The 21,950-nt window shown below is 39.5% G+C and overlaps 2 protein-coding genes across 10 annotated transcripts; one reads left to right on the top strand and one right to left on the bottom strand.

Moving 5' to 3' along the window:
* Positions 1–347: 347 nt before the first annotated feature.
* On the bottom strand, positions 348–19,688 carry KIAA0753 (KIAA0753 ortholog). Of its 9 annotated transcripts, none has more exons than XM_040578871.1 (17): positions 19,574–19,688; positions 18,673–18,816; positions 16,728–17,328; positions 15,327–15,433; positions 15,010–15,072; positions 13,954–14,169; positions 12,524–12,734; positions 10,923–11,122; positions 9,620–9,789; positions 8,741–8,830; positions 8,488–8,575; positions 7,987–8,070; positions 6,979–7,152; positions 5,819–5,900; positions 3,794–3,914; positions 3,398–3,622; positions 348–1,150 (listed from the first exon to the last, which is right to left on the bottom strand). In XM_040578871.1, exons 2-17 carry the CDS (start codon positions 18,760–18,762, stop codon positions 1,033–1,035), a joined length of 2,640 nt encoding a protein of 879 aa, XP_040434805.1. In that variant the 5' UTR covers positions 18,763–18,816; positions 19,574–19,688; the 3' UTR covers positions 348–1,032. The 9 variants fall into 9 exon arrangements, with proteins under 9 accessions (XP_040434805.1, XP_040434819.1, XP_040434827.1 ...); XM_040578885.1 differs by having other exon boundaries at positions 10,923–11,119; XM_040578893.1 differs by having other exon boundaries at positions 16,809–17,328.
* On the top strand, positions 19,653–21,918 carry TXNDC17 (thioredoxin domain containing 17). The gene is made up of 4 exons (XM_040578942.1): positions 19,653–19,839; positions 20,551–20,632; positions 20,941–21,016; positions 21,633–21,918. The coding sequence occupies exons 1-4, from the start codon at positions 19,698–19,700 to the stop codon at positions 21,699–21,701; spliced, it is 369 nt and encodes a 122-aa protein (XP_040434876.1). The 5' UTR covers positions 19,653–19,697; the 3' UTR covers positions 21,702–21,918.
* Positions 21,919–21,950: the final 32 nt, after the last annotated feature.

The raw sequence follows: 21,950 nt of genomic DNA, 5'->3' as shown, positions 1-21,950 counted from the left end.
ATCAGCAAAGTCACACATCAGCAATAACACTTACATCATTACATTTGGTGTAAATTTCAAGACAAAATAGTAAACCATCCTTCAATAAAATAATTATTTTTAAAATGTATGTTCTAATAAGAGGAAATAAAAATAATCTTAGAAGGTTAAAAAAAGGACAAACACTATTGGGAAAAAGAAATAAGTTAAAGGAAACAGACTGTTACATGGGATTTTGGGTTACCTCAAGGGTTGGATTTGCATTTCCCTAGAATACTACCATAAATACTTCTTACTCATTGCTGGCTCCAGGCATAGATGAAACTAGTACACTGATTACTTGAAACAAACAAGTCAACATCGCAGAATTCCCAGTTGTTCATTCATTTTATTGTTCTTTATTTCAATGAGATTCTTAAGAGGAAGGAACGTGGGGTTGGGCCACTAAATGCGGATAAAATCATAATATTTTAGAGTACTTTAAAAAGAAAGGAAATCTCCATGATGCGTTTATATTGAAAAGTCTCCTTTGTCCATGCATGATGTACTAGTGATACTCAGAATTGAACAGAAGAGGTGCTACATTCAGACTTGGGGATGTCGCTATCCAAAGGAAGGATTCTCATGGCACAAACATTGGCTGTACTCATAGGTCAACAGCCTGCTTGAACTGTTCATGACAGTGCTCGAACCCAGTCCTCCTCCCAGTCTAGTAAGATGATCACACACAAAAATGGGTGAAGTAATGCAGGTATACAAATGGATCGGTACTCCTATCAAAATACATAAACTTTACCTGTAACAGTTTATTTCATTCTATTGAAACACTGGCTAAAAAAAGTCTGGATAAATGCAGTATAATAAAGTCTGAAAAGGAAAACGTTATGATAATGGCTTTACAAAAATCTGAGATGAATCCTTGATGGACTTAATTCACTTGGTGGACAGAATCTCACAGACTTTTAAAAAAAGCATGGAAAATGATATAATCAGATGAGACTGTTAAGGCTGAGGCTGACATCGCATTTGCTAATGGGGCAGATTTGAAAGCATTTATTGCACAGGCTGCAAAAACTCGGACGTGAACACAGCTTCTGCATAATCCTCACAAACATCCTGCAGCTCTGCTGCCACATCACATAGGGCTTCTTCTGTTAGTTGCTCTGCAAGACTTGAGGGAGAGGGAGGGAAGGAAAAGGAAAAGGTTCTGAAAGTCAGATTTAAAATTCCAGTCATTCGTGCCATTGATATCAATGCTCTGATTTTAAAAGGCAAATGCTTGTGTTTTTTCATTCTTTCTACTGCTTAGCCCAAGGAAAGATCTAGTATGTGTTGTGTAAGATACCAGAAATTATTTCCTCAGTCCGATTCATAGCAAAGGACATACTTCAGGCTTAAAAGTGTTGAGAGATCTCCGTTGCTTGCTTTTCTCAAACTCTTAGATACTAATCCTGCTTTAGGAATAAGAGTTAACAAATTATGGTGCTCACCCAAAGGCCACTGAAGCAAATGGGAAGCTTTTTACTGATTTTAGCTATCACTTAATCAGGACTTAGTGAGAAAAACAAAGTTTAAGGAAAAGCGAGATGAGAAATTTCAATTTTCAGTGATCTCTGGACCACAGCAGATGTTACAGAATGGAAAACTATTTTAATGTAAGAACACAATTGCCTACTAGCCTTTTGAAAACTTCCCTTCAGTTCTGTGTATATTCTAAAAATATCATAACGTTAGTCTTCCCAAGACCTTTTGAGCGTGGCATAGGAGTGGTTCTTTTGAACACTGTGGGATACTGTTCTACGGAAAAAGATCTGTAATGCCCTCCGGTGGTATGACCACGCCAGTGACGCATGCTGGGCATCGGACTGCCGTTGTAGTTTGATTTCGGGTAACATCAGGCAAACGGCAGCAGTGGAACCCAGCTGTCAGGAGACATTCACTGCCATGTCATCCATCTGCCAACCCCAACAAGGTGCCAGTCCTCGCACTACCCAGCCTCACGCTAGTTATAAAAAGGTCAGAAGGCAGAATGCCAGCACTGAGAACTGACAAAGGCATATTTCAGTGGTTTAGTTCAGTAGATTCAAACACAGTGGTCTAACTATAGTTATTAAAACATTTGCCTGCTTATTCAGTTGGGCAAACCATCAATGCACGTAATTAACTTCACATGTGCAAGTCATCTCAGATATTGCAGAACCTGGTCCCGGAAAGGAAACACTGATGCAGATGTCAAATGTTGTTCAAATGAGCTATACCACTTATTTCAATGCCACTACATTAAAAATGTGTGCAGAAGTTTAAAAACTGTTGGCAATTAAGCCTGATGCCCAAACTGCCAGTACAGCAAATTATGGCAAATCATTTCATCTACAACCACTGACGTTAGATTTTTTTTAATTCTTTCTTAATACTCCAGAATTTTCTGGTTTCATTTCTCTCCTCCTATAGTTAGAAGTCTTCTGATTTCCACTGTACAGTCGTGCCAGTATTTCTTCAGTTCTGAAAGAACAGGACTAGCAAGGTTCAAGTTCAGCCTATATTTCCGTGCATTTTTTGGGCTGGGACTTTACAAGACCAATAGGTGATTTCAGAAATGTATCATACACACTGAAAATGATTTGTAGGCAATTGCAGGCTATCACTCATATGATATCATAACCAGTGATATAATGTAGCTGCTCTACCTGTTACTGAGCACTTATTGAAGCTTCAGTGGAAGGGTGGGTATTTCAGCTTACATTGTACCCTGCCTGCTTTAGCAGACATTGAGTGTAACAAGTTTTCCTTGCCAGGATGTGAACAGCAGAGAGACTGTTAACTGCTTCTTCACCTCTTCTATTTGTACTAAGGGATAGTAAGCCACCTGTGTCACACTTCCTACAGTGAACTCCATGAAACATGAACACTTATGGAAGAGAAAGCAGTGAAATCTGCGCTAAATCCAGTTGACTCCTTTTAAAGAATATCTACTGTTGCTCCATGAAACATCAACTTCAAAATCCCTCAGCACAAAGATTAAAATTTGCTCAGTTATTTACAGCACTTTATTTCTTTTCCACTCAGAAAAAAAAAAGTTAATGTTGTTTTCCTTTCCTTCAATTTACCTGTTGATGACAGCCTTCTGAAAATAATGTTACCCTAAATTTCAGTTGGTTTTGTGGTACTACCATAGAAAACTGTGAAAAATAATCACTCCATATAATCAGGACATTCTGCTCACATATCTTGTTTTATCCAACTACCTTAAAAATGAACACCAAGTACCGGTAGAGAAACAGTGCAATAGCCTACTGCTTCTGGCTTTCAATTTGGAATTTAAATGGTCCCCTCCCCAGTCCTTACCTGAATAGGGACAGAAAAACCTGTTCATCAGCCCATACATTCACTTCAAAAACACAAAAGACAGTTCACATACCTCTCAGCAATCTGCCATGGATTGAAACTGCCTACTGCCTCATGGGAAATAAGCTTTAAGTGATGTTCGTATCTGCTGTTATAATCCAAGACGCTCTGGAGCATATGCTTTGGCACAGAGAGAGATACATAGCACTCTTTCTGTAGAGAATTCCGAGTCAATTGCTGCAGAATGTAATTTCTAGTCTGCAGCTTCTCCTCTGCTTCTTTGTTTTCATCAATATCACTGGAAATACACAATAGCCATTAAGCCAGAACTGGATTTTCAAGTACCTTTTTGATGGATCAGAAAACCTCTTCAAATAGTGACCATAATTTTCTATTATGAAAACACTATAATCAAGACACACAGCTCATATGCACCATAGTTTAGTGTAGGGATGAACAGTTCACTTACTTGCCATCAAAACGTTTTTCAAATAAAATGTCCATTTCCGGCTCTGCGTGTCCAATTAATTTGGTTATCTGAATTGGATGAGGAGATGTAGGTATTTTAGCTACTGATGCAGTTTGTTGTTCTAGAAGGAAGAAAATAACATTTAAAATTGTTCTTTAGAAGAGAAAAATTACATTTACTGCAGGTAAGTCTTCACAAAGATTTTTGCTTCTTTTAAGTGTAAGTCCTTCAGGCAAGTAGAGTATTGATGGTGACAAGCCCCTAAAATCTAAATTCAATACAAGATTTCCAAGACCTCAGAGTGTGTTAAAAGCTGAGCATTTTAGAAATCCTACCTTTATGATAAATAGTTTGTTGTGTCAGTGGATACTTCTAGAGGAGAGATAGAATACGCTACTCTAAAACTAGTGTAGTCTATTAAGCTTGGTAGTAAATCCAAGATGGGAAAAAAATCCAAGAAGATTTGGGCTAAGTCGTCACACGTCTTATTTTGAGATTTTCCAACTAGTGTAAAACAGTACATTAAAGTGATCAGATACTCAGCTTGGAAAAATCAATGCAGCTTCACTGTTGTACTCACTCAAATAGTAGGATAAAGAAGAGAGCAGGGGGATGGGAAAAACAAGACGCTTAAGTCACCCTTATTAGCATGCCACCATGGCAAACAGCATTAAAGTATCTATGCTTATGTATGGGAAACATCAAACTATTATTTGGAATGTTACCTTTCATTAATGAACAGTTTCATACAGGTATTATTTAGGTCCCTCAATTAAAAATTTAATCTGATGTGAAAAGTTAGTTACATCTTTCATCTGAAGGACTTTACATGCTTTCTTTTATTTTCTATTCAATAAAAACAGGCAGGAAAAATGTGACTAAGGTGAATGGAAGCAACCAAACTGGTTTTTTTTCAAGGATTGAATACTTTTTGCTGAGGCACACTGGACAATGAATTCTGTACACAAAAATCCAGATTTTCTGAGGCTATAAAAATTAAACTTGCATGTATGCTGCAAGATCTAAAAACAATTATCACCACCACTTGAAAGGAACAAGGAAAGTAAATTACTCAGAAGATTTTTCTCTATCATCTCCTGTGTACGGCCAGAAAAACCCTAAACTGCAATGGATTCACTGCTACAGCTGTACTTATGTAACGTTTACTCTTAAACTCTAAGCCATATAAACTGAAAGTTTATTAAAATAAAGGAAAGAAAATGGGAGAAGCAAACTAGAAGATATATATCTGTTTGCTCCTGCCTAAAGTAAATCAACAGCAGGAACAAACAAGGCTGTCTCACTGTACCTTACCTCAGCCTGTGCACTTTTAAGAATAGTTTTGAATTCATCAGCATGAAAATTATTACTGCTAGGTGTTTCAAAGCAATCCAAGTAAAATGAGAACACACTACTGTTTTCAAGATTTAAGATTTACAGAATTTACCCAGTTCTTTTCTCAAAACTGAAGACAGGCAAGTCATGAAGAGCTTAACATGAAAACGAGTGACATGGCTTTTGGATACCTCAGAAAGTAAACTAGCTGTCTTCTGCAGTAAATCCAAGTAGCTTACATGTGAAGTGGAGTGTATGTACTTATGGAATATCATCTTCACTGCATAAAAATCATTACTCACATTTTGGCAGAAAATATTTAAGCTAAGGAATGACAAATGCCTAGAAAAGGGACAATATTCAAACTTAACATTTGATGATTGGAAGTATGTATTAATGATTCCTATCCTTCAGCTAAGTTGCACTAGCAGTGCTTTCCATCCAAATGCAGCACCCAACAAAGGCAAGTAAAAATGCCAGCCTGTTCTCAGAAGAAATCCTTCCACTTTAAAATACTGATTTTAAAACTCTATTTCAGAAACTGTCCTCTGGAAGAAGCACCTGTAGTATAAAGTGTGTCTGGGTAGTGCTATTTGATCACACCTATTCGAATGATTTTGATCTCAAACCATGTGGATTTAAAGATAAAAATTACAGGAAAAAACCAAGTTGCATTAAAAAGACACTTACCCAGTTTGTCTTCCTGGGTCCAGAACTCTGAATCACTGTATGCAATATGTGTGAATCTCCTGCGTACAGCCTCCTGGTATCTCTGGTTTTGAACACACAAAATTAATCAATCAACACATAGTTAGCAGTTCAGCTGTGATAGTTATCACCCAATAGGAAAGCAGGTGATGATCCTCCTTGGTCAAAGTAGCCTTATCTTGCCTAGTTAACATAACACAGAAAAGGGGTAGGGGTTTGAAATCACAGATAATCGTCTTGTTCAAAAATGCCATACTTGGCGACTCAACTAGTTGCCAGTACCATGGCAGCTCCTCCCATTTCACATCAACAGCAGTAAGCCAAACGACTGAAGGGTCCTCAAGCTGTTCCTGTCTTACCAACAGAATTCAAATGTATGCTTAAGTGCCTCATATAGATAAGGACACTGCACAATGTATAAACTTCATGCTTCCCACTTATGAATGGATCTCTAGAAGTAAATGGTACTGAAGTCAGTAATTCTAAGTTATGATAAATTTCACTGAACAGAAAGGTTGAAATGTGATGTGAACCAAAAAATGGAAAAGCTGACCAAAGCAAATTTTTTAAGAAAGCCATATATGAGAAAATTCAAGTCAAGTAAATGATAACTTCGTGAATATTTACATAGAAAGATGTATACATAAGGGCATAAACAACCATATACATCTGATTTCCCCATGTCACCCTGTAAAATATTGTGGATTGACAGAGTGTATTTCCTTGAGATGCTCATGCTACTAAAATACTAGGATCCTATTACCACAAAAATATGGGGGGTGGGGTGTAAAAAGAAATCATAAATATTCAAGTACTTGCCAATTTGTGAGACAATCAACATAATTGTCATACTGATTTTTCCATTCACATATGATGATCTAAGTCACAAAGTCTTGAGGTGGGAAGCAAACTCAGATCTACCAACTCTAAAGCTAGCGATAAAAACCATTAGAGCAAATATTAATCTATTCTTACACAACATTTTGCTGGAAGCTCAAACTCCTTCCAAGTGTTTCATTTCATACACTGATCCAGTCAGACCTTGCTTCATTTAAGAATGTAGATACTGACAGATACTGCAACTTATGGACAGTAAACAAGAAACTGGCACCAATGAGACCAACCAAGAGAGAAAATCTTACTTCAATTTCTTCCATTCTTTGTAACATTGACTCCAGACTATGAGTGTCAACCACAGGCAGAGCCTCAGTCTGGAGCCTGCCACGCTGCTCCATACCCCACAGCTCCTGAGCAGTATCTTCCAAAAGATCATCCAATAGCTTATCACTCAGAATATCTGCATTTTCTGCAACCTGCTACTTAAAAAAAAAAAAAAAAGCAACACAAAAAATCACATGGCCAGTGCAAGAAATAAACAAAAAACCCCAAAACAGCTGTAAGAAAGAATGCTTACAAATCAAACATTCCTTACAGCAGCTTATGGAAATAATACAGTTGCCATTTCAACTTTTCCCTTCAATGAAAATCCAAATAAATTCTTGCTTTCCTTCCACTCATACAGTAAGCCAAATATATAAAAACAGGTTAGCATGTTCCTACCAATAAAATCAACGGATATGGAACAAGGTTGCTACGCAACTATGTTCCCAAATGGGAAGACAATACTGTCACAGGTTCAGAGATCACCCAGGAATTCAAGGAAGTCAAGTGAAGGCCTTCATCTTCCAAAACGCTACACACACATTTAGCTTACCATACAGGAACAGTCTCACAGCAGCTCCAGGTGGTAATGAGTAAATATATAGGATACAGGCCACAGCCATAGGTTTCAGTTTTACCAATTAGCCATGGTATGACATCGCTATTCATTTACTTGTATTATTTTATATGAAAATATTTTTCCTCCCAAACAACTTTATGCATTCAAGGCTGCATCAAGCAAAACATGTACAGGAGATGATGTTAGAAAGAGCTTTCTCATTGTTTCATATTGGACATGGCTACAAACCAATACTTTATAAGGCACACATGCCCACACAATGACAGTTTTAAAGATGTGGCTTCCGTGAGTTGAAATTGCTAAGTTTGGGAAATCAGTACTATTTTTCCAGATGCATTCTGCTATACAGCAAAGTTAAAAATTCATCTCAAATGTCAAACTACTTTAATCTAAGACAGATAGAATATACGTTCTCAGTTGCAGGACTTGAAAGGTGGGTTAAAAATGAAGAATCCTTCACATGACAGTTTGTTTCCAAGGAAAGATTGACCTTCTAAATAAAACACAAATCCTCTCATGATAATCAAGCTTTCTGTATTATTAGTCATTAGTACTACTAGTAAAAATTTATTTAAGTCATTAAATACAATATTTTAAGAATTATTAAAATAATCTTATCAAGTCTAGTCATGTTCAGTGTGGAACTGTTATGACCGTTCAAAAACAACTTAAAAATGTGTCTACTTGACAAGAAGCTAACCAAAAAAGATTTAATGCAGCTTTGCCGAACTTCATCACAATAATTCAAGACCCACATACTGAAATGGAGATATACTTGCCAAACGTCCAAAACTGTGTTACTACATAAATATGACTTGAAACAAGTTGAAAAGAAACTGTGTTGCCCCTCTGTAAATGTTTAGCAAGTATAAACATCCTTCAAACAGAGCCATGAGTTTGACTGTACTACCTGTGTCCTGTCTAACAGAGGTTCTGAACATTCCCATACTGCCTTCTCATCTTTGTCTGCGTACTGGGTTGGAGAAGTACTTTGTGACCTACACAAAAAAGAACAAATGACAATGCCATTCTGAAACTTGGTATGACAACAATAATTTAAACCCCCAAACACATAAATGTACTTTTTGGGGGACTGGTGGGAGTGGGGAGAAGACCATATCAGGTTTGACACCATTTAATAGCTCTTCAAAGTAACTCATTACCTTAATTTTTGTATTTCTTTAATTTCTCCTTTGCTAAGGTCAGCTAAAACCTTCACTCTTTTTGAAGTTTCTGCTTCAAGCCATGGAAGTCTTCAAAAACAAAACAGTAACATAGAGGGTTAAAAAATGCACATCCTAACATCTGAATTTCCAAAATATTGTGATTCTGAGTATTACTTCAGAAAACTTGCAAAAAACTTTAGAGGGAAAACGAATACTGACTTCAAGATCATATAAGCCAGGAAATTTTCTTGAGAACCAGGGATCTTCGATTATGTTTCTGCTACTGGCAAACAGGCAACACCATGGCTATCTACAAATACTACACAGCGAGACAAGCTTCTTATCTTACCATGCATGCTGCCTAGTACAGATCTAGCAGCTGGATCTCCTGCTTCAACTGCCATAAGCAGCAGTCCCAAAGTAAACTAAATTTGGGGAGCCCTGGTCTACAGGATGCTCAGCATAGTTTAAAATAAATAAACCCATGCCCCATTAGTGGCTAGGACAAAGATAGACATATTGTTCTTCTGGAACAGGGAGTTAATACTTACATTCTTAATGCAGTGCTGAATGGCCATTCTGCATACTGTGTGTTTTGTCAAAGCCATGCCTAGCATTTTTTGGCCTGTGAGTCACAGACAATACTTGGACCTGATCCAGGAAAAAGCATAAAGCAATGGCTCTTCCCAGGCTGTATGGATGAGGCCACTTCGTGCCAAGTAAAAGAATACAACTATCTGGAAGTAAGCTGTGCCGTGCCACTTGCCTTCGCAATCTGACAGCCAGGCCAAATCCACCCTATTTACTAGCACAAGTACAGCAGCATTTCCACAGGAAAGCAGGGCTAAAAGAGGTTCCACTAGATTGTGAACATACCGCCTAGGTGAAACATGTGGAGAGGTAGTGTTTGGAGGCACGCAGGGTATTCTGCTCTCCTTAATAGGTTGTTTGTTCTCCTTTAGCTGGAAAGCTATAGTTGTCTCTTGAAATCGGGCATGCTTTCCTTGAGGCTGTACCCGTCTTGATTTTAAAGATTTTGGCATTCCCTTAAAATGAACACAATCACGTTTAAAACATACATTCCAGTTGCTGAGTTTTTAAAGTATTTTGCATGCTGCTTCAGAATTTGTCTTGAAGACATGCCTACTGGCTTTGTTGCACAGTTAATGTACGTGGAGGTTTTACAACCGATTCAAAGGGAAGTACAACTGTGCCTGAACAGAACGTATGCATAATCCTGCAACTATTTTTTTTGTAAACAGTCCCAATTTTTCCAGTGATGTTCTTCATGGGGAAAAGATTCCTTTGACATTATCAAAATTAGACTCTACATTAACTCTTAACAAATCCAAATAGAAGGTTTCCACGGTAACATTTTATTCAGCCCTGAAACTATACTATTGCCATATTTGTATTTTCTACAAGGACACTTAGACTAGTCCTCTCAGTATGAATTACTGAAAAGCTTAACTTTCCTGCTCACAACCCTCACTTTTAAGATAGATATGGGAAGCAATTAAAGTTACATCTATGTTACTGTATCAGATCTGCCTTTTCAAGCTGAAAGTGATACTCTGAGGAAGGGGGGGAAAAAAAAGTGTTTTATAAGAACCCCCAACTATTTGCAAAATGTAGCACTTTGAAATATTCTTTAAAGAACTCATTTGTTTGCATTACAGAAGCCTTTTGATGGTTGCAAGGAGGACTCACCAGGAACCAGAATTTGTATTGTGAAGTTTTATCATTTCTGTAACCAACAAAGTCAAGCTGCCTAACTTATATCCTCCTACCAGCATTAGCACAACATTACTGCTGAGTGCATTTTTCGTAACAGGATGACCAATAAGAGAAAAATATTTCAGCTTTAATTTCAAGTTGAAAAATAACCATGCTAATTTCAAACATGAAATGAGTTTCAGCAAAAGTTTTCCTTGCTAATTCTGTTATTAGTTCTAGTTGCACAGTGTGTTTCCAAGGAACAGCAACACTACTTTCAAAAAACATTTAATAAAATAGTCATAACCACTAAAAATAATGTGGGTAGATAACATACTTTATGCCTCCTAGCTCAGAATAAAAAAATTGTGAGGAAGTGCAAAGTGTGACAGTGTCTTACAACATAGAACAAAACTCAGAGAACAACTAGAAGAAAGCATAAATTTTTTTATCACTTCCATACCTGTGATTTTGCAGGTAATGACATGCTTTTCTTCTTCAAAGGGCCACTTTCAAGGATGGGATCCTTTTTTACAGCTCTAGGTCGCACCAATGCATCTACACTTTCTTGTAAAGTGGCATTTCTCTCTGGAGTGGGTGGGTCATTTTCTTCTCCGAATTTATTGTGCAGTGTATAAGTACAACTGTTTGCCTTCTGAACTGCTGAAACATTTGCAACATGTCAATGTTTATCTGTATCAAAAATAAAACTTTCAACTGCAAGTTGAAAGGGGCAAGAATCATCTTTATTTCTACACTTGATACTTCTGTTATGCTAGGGATACCTAATCATGAACTTTTAAGCTCTACCATAATTTTTAAAAAGTCAAATAAAAAATGAAAAAACCCAAACTCTTTTACTTCCGTCAAGTATTAAATAAATTGTCTTTCTTACACTGTTTCAATGGACAGGAGATTTTGGGGTTTTGTGTGCATACACATATTTACACATATATAGGTATTTGAATACACATAAGTATGAAAACCATGGGAAAGCCATATGAAGTCTAGGCAATGGTAACAAAACATGCTTTTTTAAGCAGCAAGACACATGGAAATAATTAGATGCTTGTCAATATACTGTCTCTCTGGACTGCCAAAGGTTGATACTTCTCATGGAATTCTTCTCACCCTTACCTAGGCATAGAAAGGAATACTTACCTTATCTAGGGGTAAAAAGGAATACTTACCACTCTATTAAAAAACAGTATGAGATAGGAGAAAGACACCCCCAAGAAGAAAAACAATTAATACAGATTATGTAATAATGTAATAAGCTATAATGGCTTTCATGAGGTGTCAAAATACTTCAGGTGGTAAACGGTAAATTACATCACATCAACCCGAGAAAGAATAAAGCCCATTTCTTCCATATATCAAGTAAAAGAATAATAAACTAAACCAACCCCCAATAGTTGCATCGCAAACTAGTAGTAAAAAAACAAGTCTTCAAAAAAACCAGCTTAACTATCAGTTAATGTGTCTCTAGGTACTGCAACTCTGATTACTGTGCAGAAGACATTAACATTAACGAGCTGGCAAGAATAAAACAGAGCCAGCCCCCTTAAAAGCTGAGAAATTGCATAAACCAAGGAAATTCTGAGCCAAGGCTTCAGTGTATCTTTTCACTGTAAACCGTTCATCAATAGCTTTGTTGGAAATTTGCAAAATGTCAGCAACTTTGCATTCCAAAATAGTATATTTATGCAGTATTATCTACATAGATACTTGGAAATATTCCGTATGCACCATTAATGTCAACTCATAAACTGCCATTTAGCTGTACACTGCAGAAAAACAATCCAAATATAGCCCACAGTAAAAGAAATGGACAAAAATAGGAAGAACATGATCATAATAATATGAACAGGCATATAAACCTGCAGCAGGTCTATCATCTCAGGGAAACAGTTGAAAAAAAATGCACGGCAAGGCTATGTGAATCTGACAACTACATATGGGCTGTTACACACTTCTGACCAACAATACGTAACATACTGCAAAACTGAACTGCAGATGATAAGTTAACTGTTAAAAATGTATTTAATAAATTAAAATACAAACCAGTCAGGAGACTCCTGGCAGCTGGAGGTTTTCTAGGTTCTTGCCCATGCTGTCCCTTTAAAATGAGAAGTTTGTTTTCTCCTTTTGGAGATATAATCTGTTTTCTGGCTGGAAACATCTTAGTGTTCCTTGGAGATTTGCTGTCAGATGCTGTAATACATTTCTTCACTTTTTGGGGTGTTTGTTTCTTTTCCAGCAGTGCATCCAGATCCTGCACCATATATTTACAATTTTAATTACTCTCTCAATAAACCTGATGTAGTAATAAGCAGCAAATTCAAGATTCTAAGTAGCTGGAACTTTTTTGGTGTGGTTTTTTTGTTGTTTGTTTTGTTTTTTGTAGTGGTGATTATTCCTGATAGCTCATTCATGCAGAAGCTTCTTCATATTATAAACTTAAATCTTAAAGAGAAAAAACTTGCATTTTCGTATTTACAATTGAATCTAGCAAATTAATTGCTTACAGCATGTTCAAAAAGAAACAGACACAAAGGCCACAGACAAAAAAAAATAAAATGCTCACATGACTATGGTAAGACAGACAGGCACTTCTTCCAATGCTAAGCCCAAATTTAAACAACTCTACCTCTTTTCCAGTTCCCAGGCAATTAGCACTGTTACTGTTCTCAGAAGTACTTCAGAAGAGTAAAAATAACACCACAGCTCTTAAAACTAGAACAATATTTTAAGGAAAATAAAATATCTTACAGCTGTTGTATCAGTTGCTTTTATTCAAATTAATTAAATACTGGTTTTGTAATAGTTCAGGTTACACAGGTTCTTACTTAAAAAAATAATCTTGTAGGTAGGAACTGCAGCAGGAAACGTGAATCAGAACTTTTCTATTATACCAACAACACATTTTAAGATAACAGATATCACTAACAAAAGCCATTTGAAGGACACAGAGTTTCAGTAACTCTTGTAGCTACAACTTTATCTTCTGCCTGGACAATTCTGAACCCACCACCATGTGTGAGGCTCAGATGCTCACCACTAATCCTGATGACTAAAGCATGCATCGCAAAAGAATAAACACGTAACTTACACCAATGTATAAAATCCAATTCTTTCAGTGCTGAAAATGGCAAATTAATCACAGCAACCGGTGCTTTGTTGTCACTGTCACTACCAGTCCTTATTCTACCAGGAGAGCCAATAAAGACAAGGAACAGCATCAACAAGAACCGCAGCAGGTGGCTCCCATGTTTAGGACGCAACTCTATTTTAGACCACCATTATTTAGGAACATAAGAAACACATTTATACATTAGAAATGTGGCCTTTAAAAAAAAACCAACAAACTCAAAACAAACAAAAAAACCCAACAGGAAGATATTCTGGCATTTTGTGAACACACAATATAGTTTGCAGTCTCATATTTCACAACACCTTTTCTGCTTTGGCAAAAACAAAATTATTTTTCCTACCTCAACTTGCAATAAAACATCTATAATAATGTCAGAAATTGAAGAATCCACTTCCAGCTTGGCGGAACAGAGAGACAGTTGTCGAATGAGACTGCCCAGTTCCTTGTAGTGGGTAGGAATCTGCTGCTCTGTTTGATCTGTAAACTGATTGGCAAATGCCTGCAAGGCTCGTACAGCTCCTCTGTGTGCTGCTGCCAATCTGGATACAGCTTGAGACTGGAAGTATGGAAAATAAATGCTTTAATAGCTATAGTTTCTACAAATACTGATAGTATTCAAAGAATTGTTGTCAAGATTTAAGGGAGAAACACACAGGCTTGGGATAATTCTGATGGGTATGAGGCCACTTGTGAGACACAACAAAACTGGCATTTAAGTAATCTACTAAAGGTGCTACACAACAGTACTCATATCAAGTATCATGCTAGCCTCAGATAAAATAGCCTGGTTATAACATATTCTGATGTTTCTACTACCTATGCCAACAGAGTACTGTAGTCATGGGCTTGACCCTAACATACAAGAACTGCACAAACATAAAAGCATTCTCCATCCTCCAGTTTTTGTTACAAAAGAAAATACTAGTGATGGAAAAGTACAAGAGAACACAAGGACAGTATCAGCCAAACAGTAGGCACAATCTCAGTACTATCTTTCTGAAAGATGCTGGGCCAAGAAGAAAACCAGAAAGGGGGCTGGTAAGACTGAGTGACATCAACAGGAAATCAAAAAAAGTAGTCAAATGTAGCACACAGTGTTAATCAGAAAAGGAAGTGGAATGAAGAAGGAATTAAAAGCCACATAAGAGCAGAAGACCAACAGCCTTCCTCTCCAATTTACTGCAGACAGGTAAGATCTGAGAAGAGGGAAGCAGCAAAGGCAGTATCAGACCAAGCAAGACATACTTCTTGTGAAAATGAGTTGAAAGGTCAAGATACAAAGAAAATCTCCCTTCTGGAGAGGGCTCAGGTGTACCCTATGCAGTCAAACTCAATTAGCTAGAAAACTTTATATCAATGTAAGTTACTCACAGCCTGAAGGATAATTACATCTTACCTTTTTAGTATGTTTGATTTTATGAGGACTCAGTTTCTCTAAATCATCCTGAATTTCTTTTACCTGTTTATCAAGAAAGGAGGGGGAGGAGAGGTAAGTCAGTCAGAATTAGCTCCATGCCTATAAACAAATAATTAATGCCCGAGTGAAAGTCCACATTTTCCAATGGTGACGCTCCCCTCTCCAATCACACCAATCAAATCTAAATCAAGTTCAGAGATAACCTGATTGAATTTCTCTCATTTCAGTTCATTTCTGTCAAATTCAACACAGTCAACTAGCTACTATACACACCAATTTAAAACACTGGTTCCTACCTGTTGCTGGAGTGCATACAGCATCCGAGCTGACCGTGCAGCTTGCTTCTGTCTCCTAATACAAACTCGTTGCTCTTCATCAGGATCTAAAATTTCTCTCTCTTTCCCTAAAAAACATGAGGTTTAAAGTTTCATGTCTTAATTTAACCTGCGAAAATCCCGATTAAGCCACGATAAATAATTCAGCAGCAAGCCTCTTTCGCGCAGAACTAATACACAATGCATCGCGTATTTTGCAGGGATCCCTTGAGCAGTAATGCAAGCTAGCGATTTCAATTCTACATCATGTTTCTATGTAGAATTTGACTAAAAATGCTTATCAATACAGCTTATTAGTTATAGTTTACAAAATCACGTGACCCCTTAGTTTTATTATAAAGTTATAGGTAAAGCACTCAAAGTGAGGAATGGTTAAACCCTGGCTAATTATTACAAAAGAACCAACACAGTGTATACTGGGGTTGGCTGGGATGGAGTTAGTTGTCTTCAGAGTCACCAATATGGTGCTGTTTTGGATTTATGACTGCAACAGTGTTCATGACGCACCAGTTTTTTGGCTACCGCTGAGCAGTGCTTTGCACAGCACTAAGGCTTTCTCATTTTTCAACTATGCCTTGCCAGCGCATAGGCTGACCCCAACTGATCAAATGGATACTCCATGCCATGCACAGCAATAAAAACTGGAAGGTTTTTGGGGGAAGGTTGCCATGGCCCACAGATTGGCTGGGCATTGGATCTACTTGTGGGACGTAGTGAGCGATTACCTTTGCATCACTTGTTTTGGGCTTTTCTTTCTTCTTCATCTTTCCTTCCCTTACTAAACTATCCTTATCTCAACCCCTAAGTTTTCTTGCTTTTAATCTTCCTGTTCTCTCCCCCATCCCACTGAGGGGGATATAAGCACAAGCATGTGGTACTTCACTGCAGACCGGGATTAGCCCACAACACTGTGACAGAAAGCACATTAATCATGCTACTTACTGTACATCCATAAATTAGGTGAGTCAGACTTGTGAAATTACATCTTACCAGCTGTTGCCCCCTTTCTTGTCACTGATAAGAATGTGGTTAATTATGATACTGTTTTTTCCAGCCTGAATATCTAGCCAATAGGTCTACAGACACCAGTATTTTTTCACCCACATTATTAAATAGCCTACCACTAATTTACTATCATTGCAGGTTGGATTGGAACTCACCATACTCAAGAGATATTAAACCCTACTATTGCTTAAACTGGTTAGCCATTCTAGTTTTTATCTACATTTGAAAAAAGTTAACGGTTCTCAAAAATCCAGAACTAAATATGGGTTCTAATCCAAGCCAAAAAAAAAAAGAAAGAAAAACAAATCAACAAACTACTGTATATTTATATAACATAATTATTGTTCAGTCTTACACCTTTTTTAGTCAGTTCTTCAATTTTCTGGACATAGTTCCTCAATTCTTTTTGCAGCCGCCGGACTTCCTGCATAGTTTTACCTTCTTTTTTGTTCACATTTGGCTTGGGGTCTGGTCCTGTGTCATGGGTGGGTGGAGAGTCCAAAACAGCTGGTATTACCTTTCCCTCATTTGCTGTGTAAAGAAAAACTTTAGCGCCAGAGGCGGTAGTTTCCAGTTTAGAAGGCTGACTGAGTTTCTGCTGATATTTCGAAAGAGTTTGAGACTTCAGTGCATTTTTATTTTCTGGACTTGTGAATACTTTAGTCATGTGCTGCTGTGACTTCTGGACCAGCAATGGTTTATTGACAGCACCTCCAAACACTTGCTCTTCAAGATGTCTTCGTTTTATGTCCCTTTTGGCTAGTTGAATAGCCAATTTTAGTCTCTCCTCAGATACCACTGAAAACATGCCAGAGCTTCTTATGCTGGGGTCCTCACTTACAGCTAGATTTCTCTTATCATTGCATGCCTTCAGTTTTTCTATTACAATTGGACGGGGATTAGATAATCTGAGAGCCAAGTTCTCTGGAAGCGCAGGAACATTTCTATTAAACTGGAGCTGTACCAAAGTGTAAAAAAAAGCTGATGTTACACAGAACACTTTACACAGGTAATGTACCTCTAGCATGTAATAGCAAGGAAGATAGATCTTCTTTCATATTAGAATGCATTCTGTCATGATGGTGCTTCTTCAGTGTATGCAAGGCATTTTGTCCACTCAAACAAATGCCAGTAATCAGAATTATTTTGAATTAAGCATTTAGATAATCTTGTAAATAACATTAGGCACTTATCTGCAACTTCGGATGGGCACCTTAGGAAGGGTACGCACACTGAAAAATCTGCACCAAAGTGACTAGGCAATGGACAATAAATGCCCTTATAAAGATTTTTTTAATAGTTCTTCCAATGAAATTAATGAGTTATAACAACAATTAACATTAGTAATACAAATGGGTATGATTATATCATAATGATTTAATAAGGCATTACTAAATTTACAAGAGAGAAAAAGATGGAGATGCATGACGAAGGAGAAATGGAAAGCTGAAACATGGTAACAGAATAAAGTTTCCAGGTTCTTTTTTCCATGTAGTAAAGTAAGAGGATAAAATAGCATATTGGTTTAGACTAGGATAGTGTTAAATTTCTTCATAGTAGTTTGTACAGTGCTGTTTTGGATTTGTGATGAAAAGAGCACTGACAGCACACCAATGTTTTAGTTACTGCTGAGCGGTGCTTACAGAGTGTCAAGGCTTTTTCTGCTTCTCACACCACCCCACCAGCAAGTAGACGAGGGGTGGGCAAGAAGTTGGCAGAGGAGACAGTCAGGACAGCTGACCCCAACTGACCCAAGGGATATTCCATACCATATGACATCATGCTCAGCAATAAAAGCTGTGGGGAAGAAGGGGAGATCATTTACAGTTACAGTGCTTGTCTTCCCCAGTCACTATTACACATGATGAAGTGCAGAAATGGATGAACGCCTGCCTGCTGATGGGATGTAGTGAAAGAATTTCTTATTTTGCTTTGCTTACATGCACAGCTTTTGCTTTAACTATTAAATTGTCTTTATCTCAGCCCATGAGTTTTCATGCATTTACCCTTCCGATTCCCCTCCCCATCCAGCTGAGGGAGAGTGAGCAAACAGCTGTACGCTGAGCTGCCTACTGGGATTAAACCACAACAGACAGGTAAATATTTACAGATTTGGTTTCTGTACCCGTACAAAATCTATACCCGTACAAAAGAACCGTGTCAAGATTATGTATGACAGTATCATGAAAGCAAGTATGCACATTTAACAACGACTAGCAGGCTATCTGAGGAAGTAGGTCATAATCTTCTTGATGATCACGAATGAAAACAATTGAGCATCGCTGCAGAAATCAACTAATACCTGTGTTTGTAAAGCCTCTGTCTCATTCCTGTGTAGCTGGGCAGTGAATGCAAACGTAGCATCAGACATAGCTGTCTGGCTTGGCCCCATCACATCGGCTCAATGCTGAAAACCCCGTTATTTTTCCTTTGTTTACAATTACAACTGTGAACACAAAAAGAATCATAAGTTATTTCTGCCTCTCAAAAGCAATCCCTGGTGTCAATATGATGTCAATAACGGATAGTGAACCAACCTGAGGAGGCACGTAGAAACCGAAAGCGTAATGCGTGTGCTCATACAGGTGGTACACAACACAAAGAGTACAATCCTGCCATTTAAGGTAAAACGTACAGTTTATAGCCTTCTTTTACATACCCCCATGGAGAGCTGAGGAGCACCACAACGGGGGGCGGCACACACCATGAACCCCACGACGGCTGCAGAACTTTCATAGCTATGGCTCCCCCAGCAGGGGAAAGGCACCGGGCCGCAGGCAGAGCCCGCGGCAGCCGGGCCTGTGCAAAAACCGCCAGTGTCCACGGAGCACAGGCCGAGGGCACGCTCGTACCTGAACTGCTTCACAGAGGAGGATTTAAAACAGAAGCGAAGTGCCTCCTTCCTCTAGGAATTAAATAGCGCTGCTAAAACTTTTTCTATCGCGACTGAAGTACAGGCGTTGTCCCTACTCCTTAGCTCAGCCACACGGACTCCCGTCCGGCCTGACACTGCCGGGGCGGCCCTGCCCGCCCGCTCCTGCGGGTCGCGACGCGAGGGGCGCCCCCGCAGTCCAGCCCTGTCGGCGACAGCCCGCGGCAGCCGCTTCTCCCCCGCATCGCCCTCAGGGCACGGCGGGCGAGACCGAGACCGGCCCCAGGGTGAAGGAGGGAGAGGTACGCCCCGCGCCCGCGCCGGGACCTACCGTTCAAACCCGACCCTGGCAACCGCCGCCGCAGAGGCCACCGGGAAGTGGCACGGAGCTACGGGGCGCGACAGGGGCGCAGGCGGGGCGGGGCGGCCCCGCCCTTCCCTTCCCCGCTGCCGCCATGGGCTGGGAGGAGAAGCAGGTCCGCGGGTACCCCGAGTTCGCGCAGACGGCGCAGCGCTACCACGGCCGGCCCATCTTCGCGCTCTTCTGCGGCGACAAGGATGCCGAGGGCAGGAGCTGGTGCCCGGACTGCGTGAGGGGTGAGGGGCGCGCCGGGGCGGCTCAGCGGGCACAGAGGCAGCGCGGCCGGCGGCGGGGAGCGCCTTGCGCCCTTGGCCCTCGCGGGGCCTCCTGGCAGCGGCTGCACCACCCGGGGTCCGCGCTGCCCACCTGCCGCTCGGGCCGGAGGCCGCGGGTGCCCCTCCCTACCCGGCCCCCATCGGCGGGGACCGCGGGCCGCGCGGCGCGGAGCAGCGCGGAACAGCGCGCAGCGCACCGGGTTGTTAGCGGAGTCTGGCGCAAAGGCCCAGCCGACAGCCCGGCGCGGACCTTAGGATCGGTTAGTTCTCGTGCGGGTGGCGTGTCGAGAGGCAGAAGCGACCTAGCAGTCACTGCCTGGCCGGAAAACGTGAAGGTGGCTCCTCAGAAAACGCAGAACTTTCTGGATGATACCCGCCAGAGTGCATACGGCAGCCGCTTACTGCTGTTCCCATAGGCTTTCAGACAGGAGACTGGTTGTTTTTCTTGTTAAAGCAGAAATTGGCCTTTACTCAAAGACAAGTCCCTTCAGTGTTGAGCATGCAGTAAATTCTGCAAAGCTTGTGGCTGACCAGATGAAACAAAATACACATCTCTACCTGAAGCAGACAGAACGTTAATTAGCAGCCTTGCTGGTCAGAGTAGGTCTGTGGTGTGATTCTGTAGCGCTGTAAAAGTACTAACTACTAACAGATTTTAAAATTACTCTCTAGCTGAACCAGTTGTGAGGAAGGAACTTCATAACATGCCTGATGAGTCTGTATTCATCTACTGCCTAGTAGGAGACAGAGCCTAGTAAGTAACTGTTTTAATGCCAACAACTGATAGAACTTTGCTATTCCTGGACAGGACGTTAGTTACCATGTTGGAACAACTGACTGAACCGTCCTTTTCTGCAAGGAATGAAGCAATTTATTTATTTATTTATTTGAGTTTTGAGGTATATACCATCCCCAATATGAACCATCTGCATGCTTGTTCTGACAAGTGGGTTGGGGAGGTGCTAGGCAAAGACCACTGAATCATCCTTTTGAAGGAATTTTAACAGGCTAACTTCAAGCTGCACCACTACAAGCTGTGCTTAACTGCTTCTTCCCAAACAGCTGGAAAGATCCCAACAATGAATTCAGGAAGAACTTGAAACTAACAGGAGTACCTACACTACTTAAATATGGAACAGTAAGTCATCTATTATATGTTCTAGATATACATTCAGGTGGGAAACAGGCAGGAGCTTATGGCTATGAATGAATGCAACCCATGTTTTCTGATACCCTCTCTTGTTTAAAAACAGCAGACAATTAGCAACAGCTCTTCTGCTCCTACCCATGTACTCTTCCTGCCATGAATGGCTCCTGAAGGGCGAACCACTCTGCTTCCTGTGTAATGTTATCTATAATATGTACACTCAGCATGGTGTGGTTGAGGAGTAGAGAAAATTCTTAGCAACATACTGTTAAGCTTCCTGAATTGCAGCTCCTCAAATGTAAAATAAAAATCCAAATGTTTAATTATGGGAGTGAAACAAGTTATATGCAGCGTATTCTTCAAACAGACTACAGCTCAAGCTTTAACTTGTGCATGTTATTTAAATTAGCAGTTACTTAGAAATGCTTCTTCCAAGGCCAGAAAATCCTCAGGCCTTTTTTAATGATTCTTACCCTTGCTTGCTCCGCACACTGCTCCTCCCCTTCCCAGAAAAACAAATGCTGCAGTATGACTAATGTTAGTATGTTCAAACGGCTCTAGTCTAAAACACGTTTTTGAATTGCCCCTAAACCATCCTTTCTTTCAGCCTCAGAAGCTGGTTGAAGAAGAATGTTTTAAAGCAGAGCTTGTGCGTATGTTGTTTACTGAAGACTAAGTCCTCCAGTAGTTAATCATTTACGAAGATGTTAATCTCAAGTTATTTGCAGTATCTTTGCGAGGAATCTTTAACCTTTTTAAAAAACTTTCATGGTTAATTACTTCTGACTTGTCAAGATGAATGTAATTAAATTCTAGGTCCAAACCTTCCACTAAAATCTTGCAACAAAAAAAATGTATCTTTCACATTCAAATAAACTTGAGTTTGCAAAGTCTTTTTTCAAAGTAACTGAGCTCATGTTATAAC

The sequence above is a fragment of the Falco naumanni genome, chromosome 1 (assembly GCF_017639655.2).
Source record: "Falco naumanni isolate bFalNau1 chromosome 1, bFalNau1.pat, whole genome shotgun sequence".
In the NCBI taxonomy this organism is placed as follows: domain Eukaryota; kingdom Metazoa; phylum Chordata; class Aves; order Falconiformes; family Falconidae; genus Falco; species Falco naumanni.
Note: the sequence above shows the minus strand (reverse complement) of the source record. Positions and strands in the feature narration are given on the sequence as shown.